General features: G+C 41.7%; 2 protein-coding genes across 3 annotated transcripts in view; one reads left to right on the top strand and one right to left on the bottom strand.

Annotated features, from left to right (window-relative positions):
* PLEKHA8 (pleckstrin homology domain containing A8) overlaps nt 1-10,069 on the bottom strand; it is a 94,691-nt gene extending 84,622 nt beyond the window's left edge. The window contains exon 1 of one of the 2 annotated variants that reach the window (XM_047830407.1): nt 9,993-10,069. Coding sequence is in view for 1 of the 2 variants with exons in the window: in XM_047830400.1 (XP_047686356.1) it covers nt 8,111-8,150 (40 nt within the window). In the remaining variant the exon portion in view is untranslated. Of the gene's footprint in view, nt 1-8,110; nt 8,634-9,992 lie in introns of those variants that run through there. The other variant, XM_047830400.1, reaches the window with a different exon arrangement.
* Nucleotides 10,070-10,275: 206 nt separating this feature from the next.
* Nucleotides 10,276-21,945, top strand: FKBP14 (FKBP prolyl isomerase 14). Its single transcript, XM_047830437.1, has 4 exons — nt 10,276-10,688; nt 14,062-14,213; nt 17,497-17,624; nt 20,478-21,945. The coding sequence occupies exons 1-4, from the start codon at nt 10,492-10,494 to the stop codon at nt 20,634-20,636; spliced, it is 636 nt and encodes a 211-aa protein (XP_047686393.1). The 5' UTR covers nt 10,276-10,491; the 3' UTR covers nt 20,637-21,945.
* The last annotated feature ends 203 nt before the right edge of the window (nt 21,946-22,148 follow it).

Genomic DNA, 22,148 nt, shown 5'->3' with positions numbered 1-22,148 from the left:
CGCATCGGGCTCTGTGCTGACAGCTCAGAGCCTGGAGCCTGTTTCAGATTCTGTGTCTCCCTCTCTCTCTGCCCCTCCCCTGTTCATGCTCTGTCTCTCTCTCTCTCAAAAATAAATAAACATTAAAAAAAAATTAAAAAAAAAAAAAAGATCGAACACTGAGAGTACAGTCTGAGAACAATGGTCCTCAGGCCTCCTGTCCACAGACCACATCAATGACCTGAGACCTGAGACCTGAGACCACTCCTAACATCTCCAACCACATCACACATCAGAATTAATGGAAAGACTGGTGCTGCTTTTGAGGGAGTGCCAATAAGGCAATGGTCTAATATCTCTTATGTTCCTTAACAAATTATTAATTTTTGCTAGAGGCAACATTACAGTGGTACACAGAATTATGTGATCTGTAATCAGCATTCATTCAAAACAATGACTGTCATAGGACTACAGAGTCAATTCCAAGATTCTGATGGCTCATTGGAGTATTTTCCTTTATAGATTATATCACTCCAGCTTCCAAAAGGAGGATTTAAAAAATTCAGGTTAGGGGCACCTAGGTGGCTCAGTTGGTTAAGCGTCTGAATCTTGATAGCCACTCAGGTCATGATCTCACTCACGGTTTGTGGGTTCAAGCACAGGCCTATCAGCACAGAGCCTGCTTGGGATTCTCTCTCCCCTTCTCTCTCTGCCCCTCCCCCGCTCATGCTTATTCTCACTCTCAAAATAAATAAACATAAAAAAAAAGAATTCAGAATACATACACTTTCAGAACCAATGAGGAGACTCAATTTGCATACAGACAAAACCAACAACTGAATTTTTCTGGCATCATTAATCAAAACAGTTGTCCAATTAATCTAACAGTAAGTGAACTATGTACTAGACAGGTTCATATATGTTATCCATTTCATCTTTGTAAAAAACCTAGTATGGCTATTATTCTTGCTGTCATCTTAAAACTGAGGCTCAGGGAGATTAAGTAACTTGCTCAAGGTGTCAGCATTAGTAAGTAGCAGAGCAGAACTTTCAACTCAGGGCTTACAGACTTCAACCATTTTCATTTAAAGCATTTGAACATACTGGCCCATGGCCCTGTCACTGAAATCATGAATAAAGAGTTGAACATTGGATATGGCAAAGAATGTAAACAATGAAGGTGACCCTTAACTCACATCATACACAAAAATTAGTTTGTTTATTTATTTATTATTATGTTTTATTTTATATTTGAGAGACAGAGAGAGAGAGAGAAAGAGCATGAGCAGGGGAGAGGCACAGAGAGGGAGACACAGAATCTGAAGCAGGCTCCAGGCTCCGAGCTGTCAGCACAGAGCCCGATGCAGGGATCGAACTCACGAGCAGTGAGATCATGACCTGAGCTGAAGTCAGACATTTAACCGACTGAGCCACCCAGGCGCCCCACAAAAATTAGTTTAAAATGGACCACCGACCTAAATGTAGGAGCTCAAACTAAAAACTCAGGAAGAAAACAGGAGTAATCTTTATAACTTTGTGTTAAGTTAGACAATAGTTTCCTAAGAATGAAACTAAAAGCACAAGCGATAAAAGAAAAAAAAAATCAATAAATTGGACACCAAAATTAAAAACTTCTGTGCTACAAATGAGACCATCAAAAAAGTAAAAGGTAATCTACAGAACAGGAACAATATTTGCAAATCATATATTAGATAAGGAACCTGTATCCAGAATAAAGAATTATAATTCCATAATGAAAAAAGAGCTCAAACAACAAGTGGGCAAAGGCTGTAAATAGACACTTCTCCAAAGACACACGAATGGTTCATAAGCACATGAAAAGATGACCAATATCATCAGTCATTAGAGAAATACAAATCAAAACCACAAGGAGATAACACTTCACACTCACTGGAATGGATATAAGAAAAAAGACAGATAATAATGAGTGTTGGTGAGAATGTGAAGAAATTCTTTCATTACTGATAAGATTGTAACATGGTGCAGCCAGTTTGGAGAAGTTTGGTTGTGTGGTGTTTTTGTTGTTGTTGTCGTTGTTTAAGTTTACTTAAGTAATCTCTACACCCAACATGGGGCTTGAACTCACAACCCTGAGATCAAGATCTGAGCTGAGATCAAGAGTCGGATGCTTAATTGACCAAGCCACCCAGGTGCCCCAGTTCCCCCTAAACTGTTAAACAAAAAGAGTTACGATACAACCCAATAATTCCCCTCCTAGGTTTATATTCAAGAGAAATGAAAACAGGTCCACACAAAAACCCGACACAAATATTCACAGCACCATTACTCATAATAACCAAAAAAATGGAGCAACTCAAATTTCCAATTGAGAATGGATACACAAAATATGGTATATCCATACAATGGAGTATTATTTGCAATAAAAAGAAATGAAGTACTGATAGATGCTATACATTCATGAACCCCAAAAAACATTATGCCAGGTAAAAGAAGCCAGTCACAAAAGAACACATAAAATGTATGATTCCCTTTATATGAAATGTCTAGAATAGGCAAGTTTACACAGACAGAAGATTAGTGGTTGTCGAGGGTAAGAGTGGGGTGGGGTGGGAGTGAATGCTAACTGGGTTTCGTTTGGGGATAATGCAAATATTTTTAAATTGTGGATTGTGGCGATGACTGCACACTAAAAACTACTAACCAGTATACTTTAAATGGTGAAGTTTATGATGGGTGAATTATTATCTCAATAAAAATGTTAAAACAACAACAAAAAATGCTGATCAGTGGTTACGAGACCATGAGAATCTTGCTCTGGATCACTCACATTCCAGATGTCCTTTTTACACAGCACAAACGTATACGGGCAAGAGTCACCTTCCTAAAGCTGCGTTGGGGGGCAGTAAGCAAAATTATCGCACCTCCCCAGACAACCATCTGGTCAGCATGATGCAAGCTTTTGTTATTTCTGGAATGCAGTACTGCAATGTGTTGTGCCCTAACCTGCTGGCCAGGCCCACGAAGCCTGCAGCTGGATAGAGCTCAGGGCAGCAGCCCTCCCGCTTGCTGCACGGGCAGGAAAGGGACCTAAAATGGCAAAGTAGAAAGCTCACAGCACAGTTCAGAAAATTTCCTTGTGACAAAACATAGGCACAACACTGAGCAAAGTCTTCCTCACTCCTGAACTCCTCCCTTCCTCCTACCCCCAAATGGAGTCTGCTGTTCTAGGTCAACATATTTTAAATATAGGTGCATTATGAATCAGCTAGAATTATATAATGATCAAGCAGGAAGGACCTTTCAAGGTATTATGTAATGGAGCAATGACTCCGGAGCCACTTACTAACTGTGTGACCTTGGGCCAGTTCCTTGACCTTTCTGTGTCTCAGTATCTTCATCTGGAAAATGGATGTGAAGATTAAATGAGTTAATACTCGTAAAATGTTTAGAATAGTGCCTAGAACGTCGCAAAATCTTTTACTATTTTTATAATTATTGACTGGTAAATCTCATCATTTTTATGGAGGAAGACGTTAAGCTCAGAATGGTAAAGTGAGTCTGAAGCTTGCAGCAGCAGAGCTGGTATCAGATTTTAGGTCTCTTTAATGCCTCAACTATGGTTCTACTATTAATTTACAACCGAGCGGGTATAATATTCCTTGACCAACTTTTAGGGCTTGAAAAATATGAATAACAAACATACAATGCCTAGCTCTACATTTCACACACTATAGGGATTTGTGAAATGTTTGATCCATATTTCCTTTTCATTCCAGGTTTAATCCTCTAATGTCTAAAGAGAAGGTGTGACGCTAAATTCCAGAATGTCTGGTGTTCTGATGTTTAAAAAGTGGGATGGCTCAGGGCTGTTAAAGACAATACACGTGAGTTTTCTCTCTCTCTTTTTTCATTTTCCTTTTAAGGAGCACAGGGTACCTGCATATGCCTAGTGTATTAGGAAAAGAAACTGTTTCTATTTCTCTATTTTAGTACTATACTCATGCAAGCAATTTAAATGCTATTCTCTGGGTTTGATGATGTTTCCAACTTTCAGTAAATGATACCTACCGGTTGATTAAAGAGGCAAGAGAAACTCACAAAATAACTACAGTATTTGGCAAAGGACAATAAATGCAAACAAAGTAAGTGTTTAAACACTCTCATCATTTCTCTCTCTTTCATATACTCCTACCGCCCCATGGTGTTTACACCAGCATAAGAGATAGGCAGGGGCCTTTCAAGCTTCTTATCCACCCCTGCAGCCTTGTTGGAGCCTCACACTAAGCTCTGCAGCCTTTCAGGTCTTCTTTCCTTTCCTCACTCGCTCGCCTCTGTCCTGCTTTACGGACTTCATACCGACATTCCCTGTAGCTAAAAAGTTCTTCCTCACAGCCTCCAAATGCACCTCTGCCTTGGCCTTGCCAACTAGCTAGCTTCTATTTATCCTTCAGGTTCTGCTTAAATCTTTTCTTCAGAGAAGCCTCCCCCAGTGACCCAAACTAGCTTCTCTTCTTCCCTTCTCCCCAACTCACACACACTTGGAACACGCTTCTAAGTACTTCCAATAAACGTCCTTCTCCCCCATCAGACTGTAAGCTCAAGAAAGGCAGGGACTGTGTCCGTGTTGTTCAGTGTTGCTTGCCCTGTGCCTAACATAATAGTAGGTAACAACACAGTAGATGGCAAATGAAATTAACAATATCCTCCAAGCATTAAAAGGATCAGCTAACAAACTGATTTCCTAACTTCTCTACTCAGATTTGACAAAAGGCTTCCCATATCAAGCTGTGGGCATGACAAAATTACACAAACAGATATGACCATTTAGAGAAAAATTCACAACGAACAAAAACTGTGGCTGGGATATCTGTTTTAATGTTTATCTATTTTTGAGAGAGATAGAGAGAGACAGAGTGCGAGCGAGGGAGGGGCAAAGAGAGAGGGGGACACAGAATCTGAAGCAGGCTCCAGGCTCTCGGCTGTCAGCACAGAGCCTGACGGGGGCTCGAACTCACGACCGTGAGATCATGACCTGAGCCAAAGTCGGGAGGCTCAACCGACTGACCATCCAGGTGCCCCTGGGATATCTATTTTAAAATTACTGTGTGCAAAACCCTAAGGAAAAACATTACTTTTTAAAAAAAGTTTATTTATTTTGAGAGAGAAAGAGAGAAAGAGCACGGGGGAGGGGCAGAGAGGGAGGAAAGAATCCCAAGCAGGCTCCATGTTGTTAGTGAGAGCCTGATGTGGGGCTTGAACCCACAAACGTGAGATCATGACCTGAGTTGAAAGCAAGAGTCGGACGTTGGGGTGCGTGGGTGGCTCAGTTGGTTGAGCATCCAACTTCAGCTCAGGTCATGATCTCACGTTTGTGGGTTCAAGCCCCATATCGGGCCCTCTGCTGACCGCTTAGAGCCTGGAGCCTGCTTTGGATTCTGTGTCTTCCTCTCTCTCTGCCTCTCTCCTGCCTGTCCTCTGTCTCTCAAAAAACAAAATAAAATGTTAAAAAAAAATAAATAAAAGAGTTGGATGCTTAACCGACTGAGCCACCCAGGCAACCCGAAAACATGTTACTTTTAGGGGCACTTGGTGGCTCAGTCGGTTAAGCGTCTGATTTCAGTTCAGGTCACAATCTCACGGTACGTGAGTTCAAGCCCCACGTCGGGTTCTGTGCTGACAGCTCACAGCCTGGAGCCTGCTTCGGATTCTGTATCTCTCTCTCTCTCTGCCCCTCCCTTGCTTATGCTCTGTTTCTGTCTCTCAAAAATAAACATAAAAAAAAATTTTTATTGTAACTTTTAAAAACAAGTATCAGAAGAAGAAAAAGTAGTAATGTCTTCATCAAAGCTTGTCATTAACAGTCACACTATGTTCTTTTGGGAGACTATCTCACATAGGCGGGTGGAAGAAATGAGAATGCATTTGTTCCTCCTAGGCTATACCATTTTGTTCCAAAGTAAATTTATCTCCTGATGAAAGACAGTGTGCTAAAAAATAATTCTAAGTATATCCAGTGAAAGTACCCGGTGGTGTGATGGGCTTCTATGAACACTATGCCCACAACGAGGTGGCATGTGGGTCAAGGGAACAAGCAGCATGATATAAGGACAGCTGCCTCTGGCAATGGCTCCAGGCTCCCGTTTTTAGGGCTTCCACCCTGGCACCAATCGCAGAATTAACTTCTCTTACTTGGGGCAGAAAAAAGGAGACTCTTTTCCAAGTAGACAGACGGTACAGGCATCACATGATAAAGATTCCAAAAGATCCTTCTAGAGAAATTTTGCTGTATTGAAGAATACATAACAATAGTCAGGGGGAAAAAAAACAACCAGGAAGCAGGTACTATACACACAGACTAAACTTTCTATATAAAGGAGGATGAGAGTAAGAAAAGTGAGGGGAAAAAAAAAAAAGGCAGGGGAGGGGGATGGAAGAAAAGAAGGAAGAGTGTTCAGGATGAAAGAAAAAAGTTAAAAAGCATGTGTGATGGAAAGGGGTGAGAGACCAGGCACTAAATTTTACTCAAGGGGTTAAGATCCATATATCTCAGAACCTGGAGATACCTGAAAGACAAATTACCGGATCAAGCATGCTCCCGTTAGATTAGCAGAGTGTTAATGAGCCTTGGACATTCACCAAAGCCCAGCCACGAGTTACCCACATCTAACTGAACCATTTGACATCAAAGAAAGTCCTCAAAAGCCAAGGCCAGGTCTTCTAAAACACCTTTCTTCACTCAGTCTTTACTAACGAATATCAGGAAAATAAACAACTCACCTCTAACCACAGTCTGCAAAAGGAAGAGATTCTGGGTACAGCCAACAGGTGCACTTTTGGCTGTGCTGTGTAACCTCATCAAAGTCAATATGCCAAATGATCCTCACAGACACATGAGTCCTTAAACTACCCTAGAGCATCACCACACTAAAACATTTAAAAAACTGTCCAGTCCCGGGGTGCCTGGGTGGCTCAGTCGGTTGAGCGGCCAACTTCGGTTCAGGTCATGATCTCACAGTTCATTAGTTGGAGACTGCATCCGGCTGTGTGCTGACAGCTCTTAGCCTAGAGCCTGTTTCGGATTCTGTGTCTCCCTCTCTCTCTCTGCCCCTCCCCTGCTTGAGCTCTCTCTCTCTCTCTCAAAAATAAATAAACATTAATGAAATTTTTTTTAACTGGCCTGTTCTATCAAAGGCTGGGAAAATATATCTCTCCCACTATAAGAGATACTGGGAATACCTCTGGTTTCAACTACACTGCTATTAAAATTAAAAGTGCCCAGCTCTTTTTCCATAATAAAGTTTAATTCCAAAATGGTGCCTAACACAGTTGCTAGCATGCAGAAGGCTTTTACTAAAGACTGGTTGCAAAAACGAAAATATGCTTGTTCTGAATCATATTCACGGTTGGAGAATAGTTACGACCTTACAAGACATGAAGGAAGGTACTTCCACACACTGGAAAGGGGGCAGAGTATATTTTTAAGCCATTCTGCTCAGCAGTGCAACAAAAACAGTTGCTACCGTTTCATTTTGTGGGAATTTCTGGGTCTGTAAAACAAAAAGAACGCTCAAGTGAGACAAGCAAAAACCGTGTACATACTTTGGAGCTTTGAACTATTGAGATGGAATTCTGGTATCTTGGTCCGCACGCAGATGACTCCGAAAGTGACAAAGGGAAAGTGTTTGCACTGGGGACTTTGTTTGAAAAAGGACCTTTCACCTCTGGAATTCCAAGTCACCTCTAGCATTCATAGGAAACCTTCCAACCTCTCTGCTGGGCGGGCGAGACCAGCTCCTTCGCCAGAATTCGACAGGCTCCCAGAAGACCCCCACTGCGGGAGTCAGCGCCTCCTTCCCGCTGACGCCGAGGGCATCGAGCCTTTCCAGTCACCCCAAACCTCTGTATTTTGTAGCTTTCCTTGAAGCGAAAGGGCAGTTATGGGCCTCACCCAGCCCCAGCAGAGGACTGTGTCCTTACAGCATGGGTGACACGGCCCCGTGAGAACGGCTTTGGGCAAGTATCCCCGACCCGTGCCGGCCTCTCCGGTTTCACTAGGGGCCGTGACCCCGACCCCCCGGGAACGCGCGTCCGACGCCGCCCTCCCGCCGCTCAAACAAAGGACCCGGCGCCTGGCGCGCCCCCCACTCACCGCTCAGATAGTTGGTCCACTTGTACAGCACCCCCTCCATGTCGCCCGCGGCCCCTTGGCCCCCGCCGCGCCGGGGCCGTTTCCCTTCGCCCGCCGGCCCCCTCACTGCCCCAGGCCCCAGGAGGCGAGGAGCACCGGCAGCAGGGCCATCGCCCAGAGCTGCCGAGCCGCCGACTCCCGGCGCCCGGGCCCGGTGCGGGGACACCCGGCCAGCCTCACATCCTCGGCCCGGGGGCGGGGTCACTGCGGCGGCCTCGGCACGTGAGGACGCGGCCGGCCAGGGCCCCCGTGCGGTGGAGCGGCGCGCTGTTCACTGGGAGGCGAAGGCACTGGGTGGGCCCGAGTGGTGGCTGCAGCCTCCAAGGGGCCACTGTAGCGAGGGAACCGGTGGCTGGCGGTGCCACAGCGCGCTACCTGAATCCTCGACGCGCCGGGCCCGGGGCCCGCTCGCGCATGTCTAGTGCGCCGCTCGCGCGCACGTTCCCAAGGTCCACTCCGGGGTTTGGCTGCGACGGCGGCGGCGGCGGGGTGACGTAGCGGGAATTGCAGGCAGGGAAATTGAGTCCTGGGAAGTGGGCTTGAGAGTAGGTGATGCGTCAGAGTGGAGAAGGGCGACCTATGAGACGATGCGGGACACAGTCCAGACTGTTAATGGTACCGTAGGTGGGGCCGGACCCACCTCTGGATGTTTGAGGGTCAGTGTGGCCCCTTAGGGTGCCTCCTGTGTTAGAGCCCCCAGGGTCCAAATCTTGTTTCAAGGCTAATTTGATGCCAGAAAATCGAGGCAGCTAGCAATAGAGCGTACGGAGTCGACGGGAATTTCACGATGGAATACAGTGTGGCTAGTAAACATGTTTAAACTCTAAGGCCTAGCTATTGGAAGTGCGGTCCATGGACAGCAGAATTAGCATCACCTAGGAGCTAGTCAAAATTGCAGGAACTCACGGCGAGCCCAGGCCTCCTGAGTTGAAATCTGCATTTTAACAGATACTCTAGAGGATTCCTAAGCGTATTAAAATGTGAGAAAGTACTGTGCCAAGGATGTTTGACCAGGGAAAATGTTAGCGATAGATTAAGTGGAAAGAGCATGTTATGAAAGAAAGTGTACAATCTGATCTAATTTCTTTTAAGCCTATGTCACAGAAGCATGAACCAAAACGTTAAGATGATTATTTGTAGATGGTGGCGCTATAGGCGATCTCTTTTTCTCTTTTTCTTTGGCATAAGATTGCCAGATTTAGCAAAAATGCAGAACAACGGATTCGTTGTTTATCTGAAATTCATGTTTAATTCGGCTCTTTTATTTTAACTGGAAAACCTACTTTCGTGCTTTCCAGTTTCTTCCAAATCGACTGCAATGAACATGTGTTGCTTTTGAAATTAGGCGAAAAATGTAAAGCTAACAATTTTAAGCTAAGATAAGCCAGTGTAACTCGTAACTGTGATTACTGTTTCTTCTATAAAGTGGAGGTCTGCACGTCCGTCTCCTCGATAGAAGCTATTATTTACCTTCTACATTAAAGTCACTAAGAGATAAACCGTTAGCAGCCATAACATTATGCGGTGTTGTAGAATGCATCAGAAGACCGGGTTTGAAGGCGGAGCTCAAATGCTTTGGGGCTGAACAATTTTAAGCAGGACCCTTAACCTCTCCTTGCCCAGATACATTTATCATTTAAATGGGATTAAAGAACCTGCCTTACTGGCAGTGTAGTGAGGTTTACACAACGGGAATGCGCTTTGCGAACCCTACAGAAATATTTAAGCCTTTATCGTTTATACTGTAAGTTAAGTAACAATATACAGGATTGTGGACTCCTAGGGGCGGGGAGTAACCTCTCAGCGTGCGCAAGAGTAAACAGGCCTTTCCGGATACCGCTACCTTTTCACTTAGCCTGGGCGCTCAGCACGCTCAGCCGGGGAGCTTCACAGCTGTAAATCTGCCGGAGGGGTTTCCGGTTAGCTGCGTTCCCCAGAAATCTCCCAAAGTCCAAGGTTGTGGAATTCCTTAGTCCGCCTTTCTCTAGGACCCCTCCCTGTGCTTCGCGGCCTGACCAAGTCCTGGCTCCGCCCAGCTGTAATTATTGCAGCATCATTGGCTTGAGAGGCTCCGGCGGACTGCACTGCTAGCCAATGGGGAGCCATCGTTCCCAAGAGCCAACCTGTGAGAGCCAGTCAGGCCCGGGTTTGGGGTTTAACGCTTTAGAGGCGGGTTCGCATTACGTGGGAAAGTTGTCGTAGTAAGTGTGCCACGTCTGCTGGGAAGCGGTAGTCATGAACTTGCCAAAAGCCGTTGTCTTGAAGCCTTCAAATACTTTCTTAGTTCTATGAGGTCGGGGGCCCTTTCTCTGTTTTTGTAGGAACTTTCCTGCGCCAGCAGCATGAGGCTTTTTTTGTGGAACGCGGTGCTGACGTTGTCGGTCACTTCTTTGAGTGGGGCTCTGATCCCTGAACCAGAAGTGAAGATTGAGGTGCTCCAGAAGCCGTTCATCTGCCATCGCAAGACCAAAGGGGGAGATTTGATGTTGGTCCACTATGAAGGCTACTTAGAAAAGGATGGCTCCTTATTTCACTCCACGTAAGTAATTACACCTCGCAGGTAAAATAGTGAAGAACCCATCGACCTGTGCGAGCTCTCTGGCAGGAAAGGTGGCCTGTATCAGGTTTCACTTCTCTTTTGAAAAATTGAAATCTGTTATTTCCTTCTTTGGGCAAGGAAATTGTTTAAAGACAATCAAGACAAACAATTTGGTTAAAAACAATAAAGACAATAACGGTGCCTTTGAAGTTCCTTGGAACTTGGAAACGTGTGGTAAGGATAAAGGTTAATTTTTACTATAAAAATTAGAACTAGAATCTTTGACATATTGCAGAAGTATCTAGGTGTGTAATTAGGCAATAAGTAGAAAAAAACTGTAAAGGAATTTCATTTCCCAAACTCCATTCCCGAGGGAAAATGACTCAATTCCATTTTGAATTTGGTGTAGGTGAAATTTACTTTAAATTTTTCGCAGGGACTTCATGGGCAGAATACACAATCATTTATTTGCTTGTTGTAGGGTATGCTAATGCTAGCCTATTGATCTGTTTAATTTTTGTTCGTACAAATGACATTTTGGTCAAGGTATAGTACCATGATTTGTTTCATTATTTTATTCTTTCTAGAAATTCAAAGATTTCATTGATGGGTATGGTTATGGCCTTGAAAGATTAATCCAATAACTATAGTGAATGATTTTCAGGTGGTTACACTATCATTATTCTGTTCTATACGAACAAAGAAATTGCACCATGGATGTTTTACAAGGGTAATGATTTCTAATTAGGCATTCATTCTCTTCATTCCATTCCAAGATTATTTATTGAGCATTTCTTTTATGTTAGGCCCTGTGTTTGAGACTAGGGAGATTAAAACTTTTTGGCTTCTCCATCCTTGTCCATTCATTTATTTGTCCATCTAACAAGCCCTTCTTGAGTGATCACACGTCAGGCCTTGAGGATGCAAAGGTGACTTAAGAGTGGGCTCCTGTCCTCCAGCAGTACATCATCTACAGGAAGGAGGACGACAAGTAAATAGCTCATGCTATGTAGTACAGGGTGTTCAAAGTGTTTGCAAAGCGTAATGGAGTCTGGCATTAATGATGCTCTGGGGGGGTGGGGTAAGAGAAAGACTTCCCAGAGATCATAATTGAGATGGGTCTCGAAAGATGGGTGGAGGGTTCCTTCCAGGTGGAGAATGGGGGCAAGGAGGACATTCCAGGTAGAGAAAATGGCATGAACTAAAGTAGTGAAGCTTTGTGGCCCATCCTAGACCTCATTTTCGGATGAACTGCCTTTATTGAGCATTCAGACCTGGCCTGTCAGGTTTTGGAGAAATGAATGGCGTTCTTCTTTGAACTCTGTTAGCCTTTGCAAAAATTTCTGAAACAGTGGCTTGCCATAGAATTCTCAACAGCTCCATCTTCTTAGCAACAAGGCCAGTGCCACAGTAGATGTTAAACAAGATTTAAGGTTTGCATTTAAAATTTTCAACTGCATCTTTATTTTTAGTCTGATCTCTTTTAGACACAGCCTGATGTCTTTCAGGTCTCAGAATGAAAAACCTATTGGCCTTTGGTGGTAGCCATACAACATTATTCAGCAGTTTGCTACTAAAGTTCTAGTACCCATTAAAAAAAAGCAGGGGGGCGCCTGGGTGGCTCAGTCGGTTAAACGTCTGACTTCGGCTCAGGTCACGATCTTGCGGGTTTGTGGGTTTGGGCCCCACGTTGGACTCTGTGCGGACAGCTCAAAGCCTGGAGCCTGCTTCGAATTCTGTGTCTCCCTCTGCTCTCTGCCCCTCCCCCCACTCATACTCTGTCTCTCCCTCTCTCTCTCAAAAGAAATAAACATTAAAAAGATAAATAAATAAAGGTCTGGTACCTGATGAGGGGACGGTTGTCATGCGGCCTCAGTGTAAATGGTCAGGAACTACTTACCCTGAGTTTTATGAAGCAGTACCATCAAGTGATCTGTTGGAAAGCATGTTTGCCATGTCTAGAATAATAGCCTGTGTGGTAAATAGCTTAAATCCTTTAGCTGTGACAAGAAATGTACCAAAACTGTAGTCAGCACTGGGTGGCAGATTGTTTTCTTCCTTCTTTATTCTTTTCCAGCCTTCCCAAGTGTTCTACAGTTGGCAATTTGTTTCTTTAGTCATAGGGGGAAATTAAGAAAAGAGGAAGTAATGGCTTTTACCTAGATTTAGTAATTAACCATGGTGTCCATGAAACCTAGTAGAGTGATTTCTCATTCTCACCTATCCGGTATCCTTGAGAATACTTTCCGTATGTACCAAAAAGGAGTGAACTGGGGCTCAGGTGCTCTTCAGCCCTCAGGCCCCCCAGTAGCTTGGCAGGCTGGGTTTCTTAGGCTGGCCTCTCTCCACATCCTAAGCCAGGATATTTGGATCATTTCCTTCTTCCTCAGTCCTTGAGGGACAACTCCCCCAGGTTTCCCTGCACAGCCCCACAGAAAATGCCTGCAGGCAGCATCTAGGTGGGGTTCGGATTGAAGAGCAGCCATTTCCACCTGTCAGGGCCATCGCGAGACTGTACATCAGCAGGGCTTATAGGCAGACTAGAAGATGCCATGCTCCTGACTCTCCAGTGTCCATGTGGGTGTGGACACACTTGTCTTGGCAGTAACTTCTCCTTAACTTCTCTTTCTTCCCAAATTCACCCATTTTCCATGATTTTCTCCCTCTTCTGCCCGGGATGACGTTCCTGGGACAGCATCGCTGTGGTTAAGACCTTGAAGTTTGGAGTTAGATCAAATACCAGCACATTTAACCTCAGTTTCCTCCTCTGTACAATGGGGAAATGATGGTACTTACCTCATATGATCATTCTCACGGAGTTAAAAGAGGCAAAGAACTTGGGGTAATACCTGGTACACAGTAAATCTCAGATAATTTTTAACTGTTTTTATTTTATTTTATTTTATTTTTTTTTTTTTATATTTTTTTCAACGTTTATTTATTTTTGGGACAGAGAGAGACAGAGCATGAACGGGGGAGGGGCAGAGAGAGAGGGAGACACAGAATCGGAAACAGGCTCCAGGCTCCGAGCCATCAGCCCAGAGCCCGACGCGGGGCTCGAACTCCCGGACCGCGAGATCGTGACCTGGCTGAAGTCGGACGCTTAACCGACTGCGCCACCCAGGCGCCCCTTAACTGTTTTTATTATTATTCCCTCTGCCCTTCTCTACCTGATTCAATTGTATGAAATTTGCATCAAGAAATAGGGGCAGTGGATTAAATCATTACAAAATTAACCTGGTTTTGTGTCTATGTGTATAGCTGTTTTTGTTAATTCCCAAACTGAATCACTTATTGGTAGAATAAAATGCTCCCACATCAATAAAAAAAGAAAGTTACTAAAGAGTTCTAATATGTTTTCTTTCTATTGTAGTCACAAACATAACAATGGTCAGCCCATTTGGTTTACCTTGGGCATCCTGGAGGCTCTCAAAGGTTGGGACCAGGGCTTGAAGGGAATGTGTGTAGGAGAGAAGAGAAAGCTCACCATTCCTCCTGCCCTGGGCTATGGAAAAGAAGGAAAAGGTAATAACAATTTCACATTTTTACTACAGCATTGGGGTTCTTCTCTGGATTAGGAAGCAGAAGTCAGCGTAACTAGGATGTATTTTTCCCCCAGAAGTAGAAGATGTGTATTATTTTTTTTTTTTAAGTATGATTGCATCTTGATTATCATTTGAGATGGCCAAATTAAAGCCATTCTGTCTTAATGGTCAACTGAACTACTGATACAAAGTTCTGGAACCTTTAACTCTATCATTAACAGTTTACCACCATATTAACCAAAAGAATGTTTTTTTAAAAATTATGGCACAATACTTACAAAATAATGGTTCCCATTTTAACCACTTTTAACTGTACGATTCAATGGCATTATGAACATTCACACTGTTGTACAAGCATCACCACTATCCAGTTTCAGAACGTTTTCATCCTCCCCAGCTGAAACTCATCAATTTATCTTAACACCAAAAAGAAAGATTATTCCACATAAGTGTTTCGATGAGTTGAACGTGTGAAATATAGATTATTCAGGTATTAAATGGGGTTTAGATGTGGGCTGCAGGGGGCTCACAACTGAAGTTTTCTTTAACAAAGCTTTTTTGGGGGGGTTGTTTTCATTCTTGTGTTAAAGTTGTTTTGTAACTGTTGTTATAATTCACTTCTAAAACCTGATGGAGTGACATGAAATGAGTGTTATAAAATAGAAGCAAAGAGGCTAGCTGATTCCAGGAGACTTTGTGCTAGTTTGTTCCAGGATGTACACCTGCTGTGTGAGTGGGGACCCACGCAGCTTTCCAAAGGGCTATTTACAAGAGGCCAGATGACGTTTCCTGCACAAGATATATTTCCTTTCTAATTTAACCTAAGGGAATAATCAGGTATCAGGAGAAATATTTGTGGACATGCATGTCCATTGCTACATTGTTTTAAAATGTTTATTTTTGAGAGACAGAGAGCGCGTAGAAGCAGGGGAGGGGCAGAGAGAGAGGGACAGAGGATCTGAAGTTGGTGAAGTTGGCTCTGTGGGGACAGCAGCGAGCCCCATGCAAGGTTCAAACTCACGGGGCAAGTTCATGACCCGAGCCAGAGTCTGAAGCTTGACGGACTGGACTACTCAGGTGCCCCACTACATTGTTTCTAATAGCAAAAATACTGAAATCAACTTCAATGTGTAGTGAGAAGGGTTAACTAAAATATGGCCCAGTTATTAAAAAATGGCATTTCAAGGATTAAAAAAATTATATCCAAATGGGTAAGATATAATGTTATATACAAAAGTGGAAAATAAAGCTATACTATATCCAAGAGTAAGTATTAGAAAAAAGTATATACACACACAGAGTGAATCACAAGGAAATAATTAAGAATGATAACAATGGATGGGTCGGAATTACTTTTATTTCTGGTTCTGTCTCTTCCAAATTCTCTACAATGGGCAGGCATTACATAATGAAGAAAAAAATTTATTAAGTAGTCACCAGAACCAGACAGGGATCCACTCTGATACTGTAGCAATAACAGACTTCACAGTATCCGTAGGTCTAAACTTAACAAGTTACAAAGTGAGAATCCTAACCCCAGTTTCCAGAGAAGAAAGTAAATGCCATATGTGTAACATTACATTCTTTTTTTTTTTTAATGTTTATTTATTTTTGAGAGACAGAGACAGCATGAGCGGGGGAGGGGCAGAGAGAGAGGGAGACGTAGAACATGAAGCAGGCTCTAGGCTCTGAGCTGTCAGCACAGAGCCCGAGGAGGGGCTCGAACTCATGAGCCGTGAGATCATGACCTGAGCCGAAGTCAGATGCTTAACCAACTGAGCCACCCAGGTGCCCTTGTAACATTATATTCTAAAATGGAACTTGCTATATAAATCTTATGCAAAGAATGGAATTTACTAACCAAATTCAATTATTACGATAATCATCTCTTTAGAGAAGAAAATCAGGTATCTAGAAAATGTTTCTCTGATGTTCATCACCTTCCTGCTGTATCTTTATTGCCTCACCTTTAATGTATATGTAGAATTAATCCATTACTCTTACTCCATACTATATTTAACTCGTCCAGACTGAGAGCCATGAAACTAATTCTGCTAATGTGTATTTAACACTAATTTTGTAGTCATTTGGTACCACGTTTGCATGTCTCCTTTGGAAAGACATCAGTTTTATCAACGACCTAGTGCATGCCCCTTCTCTGTCTAGATCTGGAATGGTAAGCTTGGGCACAGAGTGTAAGTTTTGTTCTCTTTAATACTTAACAAATGCTCTTTGACAGAAATATGTGGGATTTGGATGGGGGGGGGGGGACTAAGAAATATTTGTAATGTTTACCCAGACCTTTATGTTAAATACAGTTATAAGGAAACAAATTGAAAAAAAAAAATTGTTCATACTGCCCAGAAAGTATTTTTTTGAAAAGGCCCCTGGGACTTTTAATAGAGCTCTTTTCATGTTTTAAAAGATTTTTATCTCCCTTCTCAGAAATTTGTTTTAATTTCTTCTCTCTCATGAAATTTCTTCAGAATATGTATATAATTATATATATGTTCTATATCAGAGGAGGTGTTTCCCAAGTCTGAAATTGTTGAACCTTTCTGTATTGTTTTTAAAGCTTATAAGAGAATTATGTTTTAGTAATACATTGAGAGCTTACTATTTATGAAGCAGAATGCTAAATATTTTGCATAGCTTTATTTTCCTCCATCTTCCCAACAGATTCTGCATTTTATAAATGCATTCTATAAATGAGGAAATAGGCTTAAAGAGGGGCAAGTTTAAGCTTTAATACCGGCTCGCGGGGACACCAGATCTCTCTTAGTTAGATACTGCCTCCTAGTGGTAGAAATGCTACTAGTCTACGTATATCTAGGTCAGGACTTTTGTGCACCCCCCCCCCAAAGTTAGTTAAATCACTTGTACTATAATTAACTCTGAATTATCTACAGCCCTTTAAGTCATTCTTGACATGTAATATATAATACCTTAATCATAGTTGAAATTTAATACCAGGCCATTAGGCACATCTGTATGTATGTGTGTGTTTGTGTGCACGAAACAGTTTGTAATTGCAAAGCCAAACACAGACTGCTTTTGATCTACCAGTTTGGATTATTCCTTTGCTATTCTATTTGTTTGAGTAACATATAGTTACAAGTAATTTACATCATATGTGATAGCCTTAGGAAGGCTCTTCATTGAATTCAATCAAAAGAATATTTTGTTCAGTGTCATAAGTTTCCTGTCATCAAAACTTTGGGATTGTTTAAGTAAAAGTTAACCTCCGTCTCTCTTCATGTCAGGTAAAATTCCCCCAGAGAGTACACTGATATTCAACATTGATCTCTTGGAGATTCGAAATGGACCAAGATCCCATGAGTCATTCCAAGAAATGGATCTTAATGATGACTGGAAACTCTCTAAAGATGAGGTGATCTTTCCTTCTTCTTACTCCTTTGTTTGCTTGTGTCTTCTCACTTATTAAAAAATATACTTCTAAAGAAAATTTATTTTGGTTTGGATAAAATATTGTTTATAAGTTTTCTTATAATACTGATGCTTTGAATATTGGCTTTTTTAAAATTAGGAAATCATTGTTTTGGAGAGAAATATATTGAGACTCAGCACCATTCATTCTTTTGCTTCCCTCTCCCCCCACCCCTACCCCACCATGTTTAAGGTTTACTGTATCCTTCCCTCTTTCTGAGTTTTTGAAAGGTCCATTTTGCTAAGACAATTCCCATTTTGAAGTTGCTATATAAGAAATGTGGATGTCTGGAGAAATATCTCCTGTTGACAGTTTCTGTTTAAAACTGTCAACTGGCTGTTAAATGCACTTTGTTGTAATTTCCTGGCATTTAGCAGCAAACGGCCCACCTGCTGGGTTCTTTTGTTCTGGGTAGCACCTGGAGAAAGGAGACTCTGGTCTGGATTTTCTAGAGCGGAAGACCTTTCCCAGCCCCCTCTTAGTTCTGGTGTTTGCGTAAGGATAAAGGAAGAAGTCTTCTCCCTGTAATTCACTTAGGCTTTTGCAGCCATTTTTACACAGACCTGTCTTAATCTGGCTGTTGTGAGGAAAGGATTGGAGGTAGAGAGCTACTCAGTTTTTTTTGTCTGCCCATATTCTCCATTGTGGCCTGGCTGGTCAGAAATCAAGTCCCTTTTTATGTTTCAATCAATTTCATTCTAATGGCCAGGAAATGATTAAGTCTTAAATAAGGGAAGTTATTATGAACTCATAGGGTCATGATCTACAGCTACTAAATTTATAACACCTTGTACTATTACCAGTCATAGGACTTTTTTCTATCCAAGGTAAATTTCAGTAACCTTTCATTTAAAAAACCTTAAATATACAGCACATTAAAAAAAAAAAAAATCAATCCAGGAGCGCCTGGGTGGCGCAGTCGGTTAAGCGTCCGACTTCAGCCAGGTCACGATCTCGCGGTACGTGAGTTCGAGCCCCGCGTCAGGCTCTGGGCTGATGGCTCAGAGCCTGGAGCCTGCTTCCGATTCTGTGTCTCCCTCTCTCTCTGCCCCTCCCCCGTTCATGCTCTGTCTCTCTCTGTCCCCAAAATAAATAAAAACGTTGAAAAAAAAAATCAATCCAGGGGCGCCTGGGTGGCTCAGTCGCTTAAGCGTCCGATTTCAGCCCAGGTCACGATCTCACGGTCCGTGAGTTCGAGCCCCACGTCGGGCTCTGGGCCGATGGCTCAGAGCCTGGAGCCTGCTTCCGATTCTGTGTCTCCCTCTCTCTCTGCCCCTCCCCCGTTCATGCTCTGTCTCTCTCTGTCTCAAAAATAAATAAACGTTAAAAAAAAAAAATCAATCCAATTAAAAAAGGTGTTTATTAAAAAGTTTTTCTCCCACCCACATCCTCTTCTACTATGTGATCTGTCCCTTTCTGCATCCAGTTTTATTAGTTTCTAATGTATCTTTCCAGTGTTTCTTTATGCAAATACAAGCAAACATGAATACATATTCCTGTTTCCTCTTTTCTTACACAAAAAATAGCATGATATACATAATATTTGACATCTTGCTTTATTCTCACAGTATATCCTAGGGATATATTCTACATTAATCCATCTGGCCTTATCATCCTTTTTTTTTTTTTAACAACTTCATTAAATCTCCTTAATCTTAAAAATAAATATGTCATATGTTTGTATATTGGCGATACGGGCAGGAAGGAGGACTTGAAATTACTGATCTAACAGAAGGAGTAATAGAGCTCTGATTAAAAATGAAAATACAGGTTAAACTCCATTATGGTCAATCTAGTGGGTAATTGGGAACAGGATTTTGTTTATGTCTTTAAATATCTGAATGAGTGAAAATTTTTAGTGTAAGTACTCATCAGGCTGGATTTTGCTTTAATTTCTGAGATTAGGAGGTCATGAGGCATGGTCAGAGCCAGATCCACAGCATGGACTATTACCAGACACTTAGTTAAATTAAAAATGCCATTAGGAGAGGGGAGGCAAGTGGGAGCAATGGGTGAAATAGGTGAAGGGGATTAAGAGCACACTTATCATGATGAGCACTGAGTAATGTATAGACTTGTTGAATCACTCACTATATTGTACATCTGAAATTAGTATAACACTGTAAATTGTACTGGAATTTAAAAAATTAAAAAATTTTTAAATAAATTTTTTAAATGCCATTCTTTAATATGATTTTAAGAGAGAAGTACCTGGAATTCTTACCCTAGTAAGAGATCTGTATAATTCAATGGAATGAAAGACTACTGTTTTTCAAATGCTTGGCTTTATTTAGACTCAGATTAAGAGCAGGTAGTATCCTTTCACTGGGTGCTTTTCTTTTTCTTTTTTTTTTAAGTTTATTTATTTATTTTGAAAGAGTGTGAGTGGGGGAGGGGCAGAGAGAGAGGGAGAGAAAGAATCCCAAGCGGTCTCCGGTCTCCGAGCTGTCAGTATAGAGCCCCACTCTGGGCTCAATCCCATGACCTGAGCCAAAATAAGACTGGGCCGTGTAACCAAGTGAGCCACCCAGGTGCCCTACTGGATGATATAAACCTTATCTTTGCCTCTGAGCAATATTCTGTGTCTATATTGGAGCAGTATAGCAACAGTTTTTAAGGAGAAAAAAAAATTTCCGTTACTGTCATTGGAAATATATCCAATGATATATTGTAAAGCAGTTGGTTAGTCATTGTTGTATATAATCCAGTAAACTACCAGTCCACTCTGTGATATTAACAGGCTTGGTGTGGGTGTCTTATGAATTAGAATTATTAATGAGACCCATTATTTTGTAGGTTAAAGTGTATTTAAAGAAGGAGTTTGAAAAGCATGGTGCAGTGGTGAATGAAAGTCATCATGATGTTTTGGTGGAGGATATTTTTGATAAAGAAGATGAAGACAAAGATGGATTTATATCTGCCAGAGAATTTACATATAAACATGATGAGTTATAAAGATACATCTGCCCATTTTATATGGCATCCATCCTTAAAGACAGGGCAACCATTTTAAAAGAAGGTCTTATTTTTAAATAATGTGCTGTTCCTGTTCTGGTTTTATATATATATATATTTTTTTTTTTCTGAATATTATTTGAAAAACCCCTTAAGATTCCTAAGTGCCCATTTCTTTCTGGTGAGTTATTGGGAAGAAAAAAATTAATTTGTCTTTGAACAGAAGACTGCTGAACTATTTTCCACTTTCACATATGAAGCCTTATGGTTTACTTGCTTACTTGTAATTTTAAAACATTGCACCCAGAAGCATGCCCAACAAATCGGCACCCTCTATTTCTCCTTCCCTCTATTTTCTCCAAGTTAGATACTGACATTTGAGAAACCTTTTGCAATAGCCCAAGGCTTACTATTTTCATGTTATAATGAAACAGTGGGTCTGTAACTGCCTTTGAGTCTCTGCTTAAGGAAAAGAGGAAACTAGTTGTTGATTTGGGCTTGTAACCAGTTACTGCTCTACTGAGATGTGTAAGGCTGAAGTGAGTAACAAAGTTAATAACTTATAAATATGTATACATTGAAACATTCTGCCCAGGACTTAAGTTTTATAAAGTTTGGTTCCTAGTGACTAATAATCTATAATGAGAAATAGGACAAATTATTTATGTGTCTGGCTCTTTGTAATAACGGGTCAAAACATTGTTGCTGAGGTAGAGAGTTGTATCTAGTCAATGTTTAAGTCTAGCAGATTACCCTTCCTGGTTTATTAATGAATAAAATCTATTACTAATGTATTATACTACAATAACCTTGTATCATGAGAGAAGTTAGTAAGCCAATCGAAAATTTCCTGTTTCTGCTCATCAAAAAATGGCATGGATCCACAGCTGCTACTATTGCATAGAAATCTGTCCTGCGTCAAAAAAATGGATGATTTTATAATTTTACCTGAAATTGGCTTTTATCCTTTTCCTTTAAAAAAGCTCCCAAATCTCCATTTACTAAGAATAGTTCTTTATCATTTACAAAGTGATCTCAAGTGCATCATTGTCTTTGATTTTCATTGCTCTGAGCCCTGTGGGGGGGGGAAAAAAAAACAACTGGTGGATCTTAATGTAACTGTTTTATAGATGAGGACATTATCCTTCAAAGAGATTGATTGTTTTGTCCGAGGTCAACAGCTAACTTGTGCAAACAGATCGCAGTCCCCAAGTTCAGTATGTTTGTTTTGCCCTCTACTAGTGAAAAAGCAAAACTTCCCTTTGAACTCATTGGACCTAATTCTCTCTTCACTTTGCTCTCAAAGCAGTCAGCTCTGTTTTTTTTTTTTTTTTTTTTTTTTATCTTTGGCTCCTTATCCTTTGAAGATGGTGAACTGGCTGTTGTAGGTACTTTTGAATTCTTCCCCTGATCTAGGAAAGGCTCTGGTTTCATTGAATAGTCTTGGGGTTAGCACTGAATTGCCTCAAAAACCCTGTCCTGTGAGAAGATCCAGGCATGTTTCTTAGTCCT

The sequence above is a fragment of the Prionailurus viverrinus genome, chromosome A2 (assembly GCF_022837055.1).
Source record: "Prionailurus viverrinus isolate Anna chromosome A2, UM_Priviv_1.0, whole genome shotgun sequence".
In the NCBI taxonomy this organism is placed as follows: domain Eukaryota; kingdom Metazoa; phylum Chordata; class Mammalia; order Carnivora; family Felidae; genus Prionailurus; species Prionailurus viverrinus.
The sequence above is the reverse complement of the archived record's forward strand: the minus strand, read 5'-3'. Positions and strand labels throughout refer to the sequence as shown.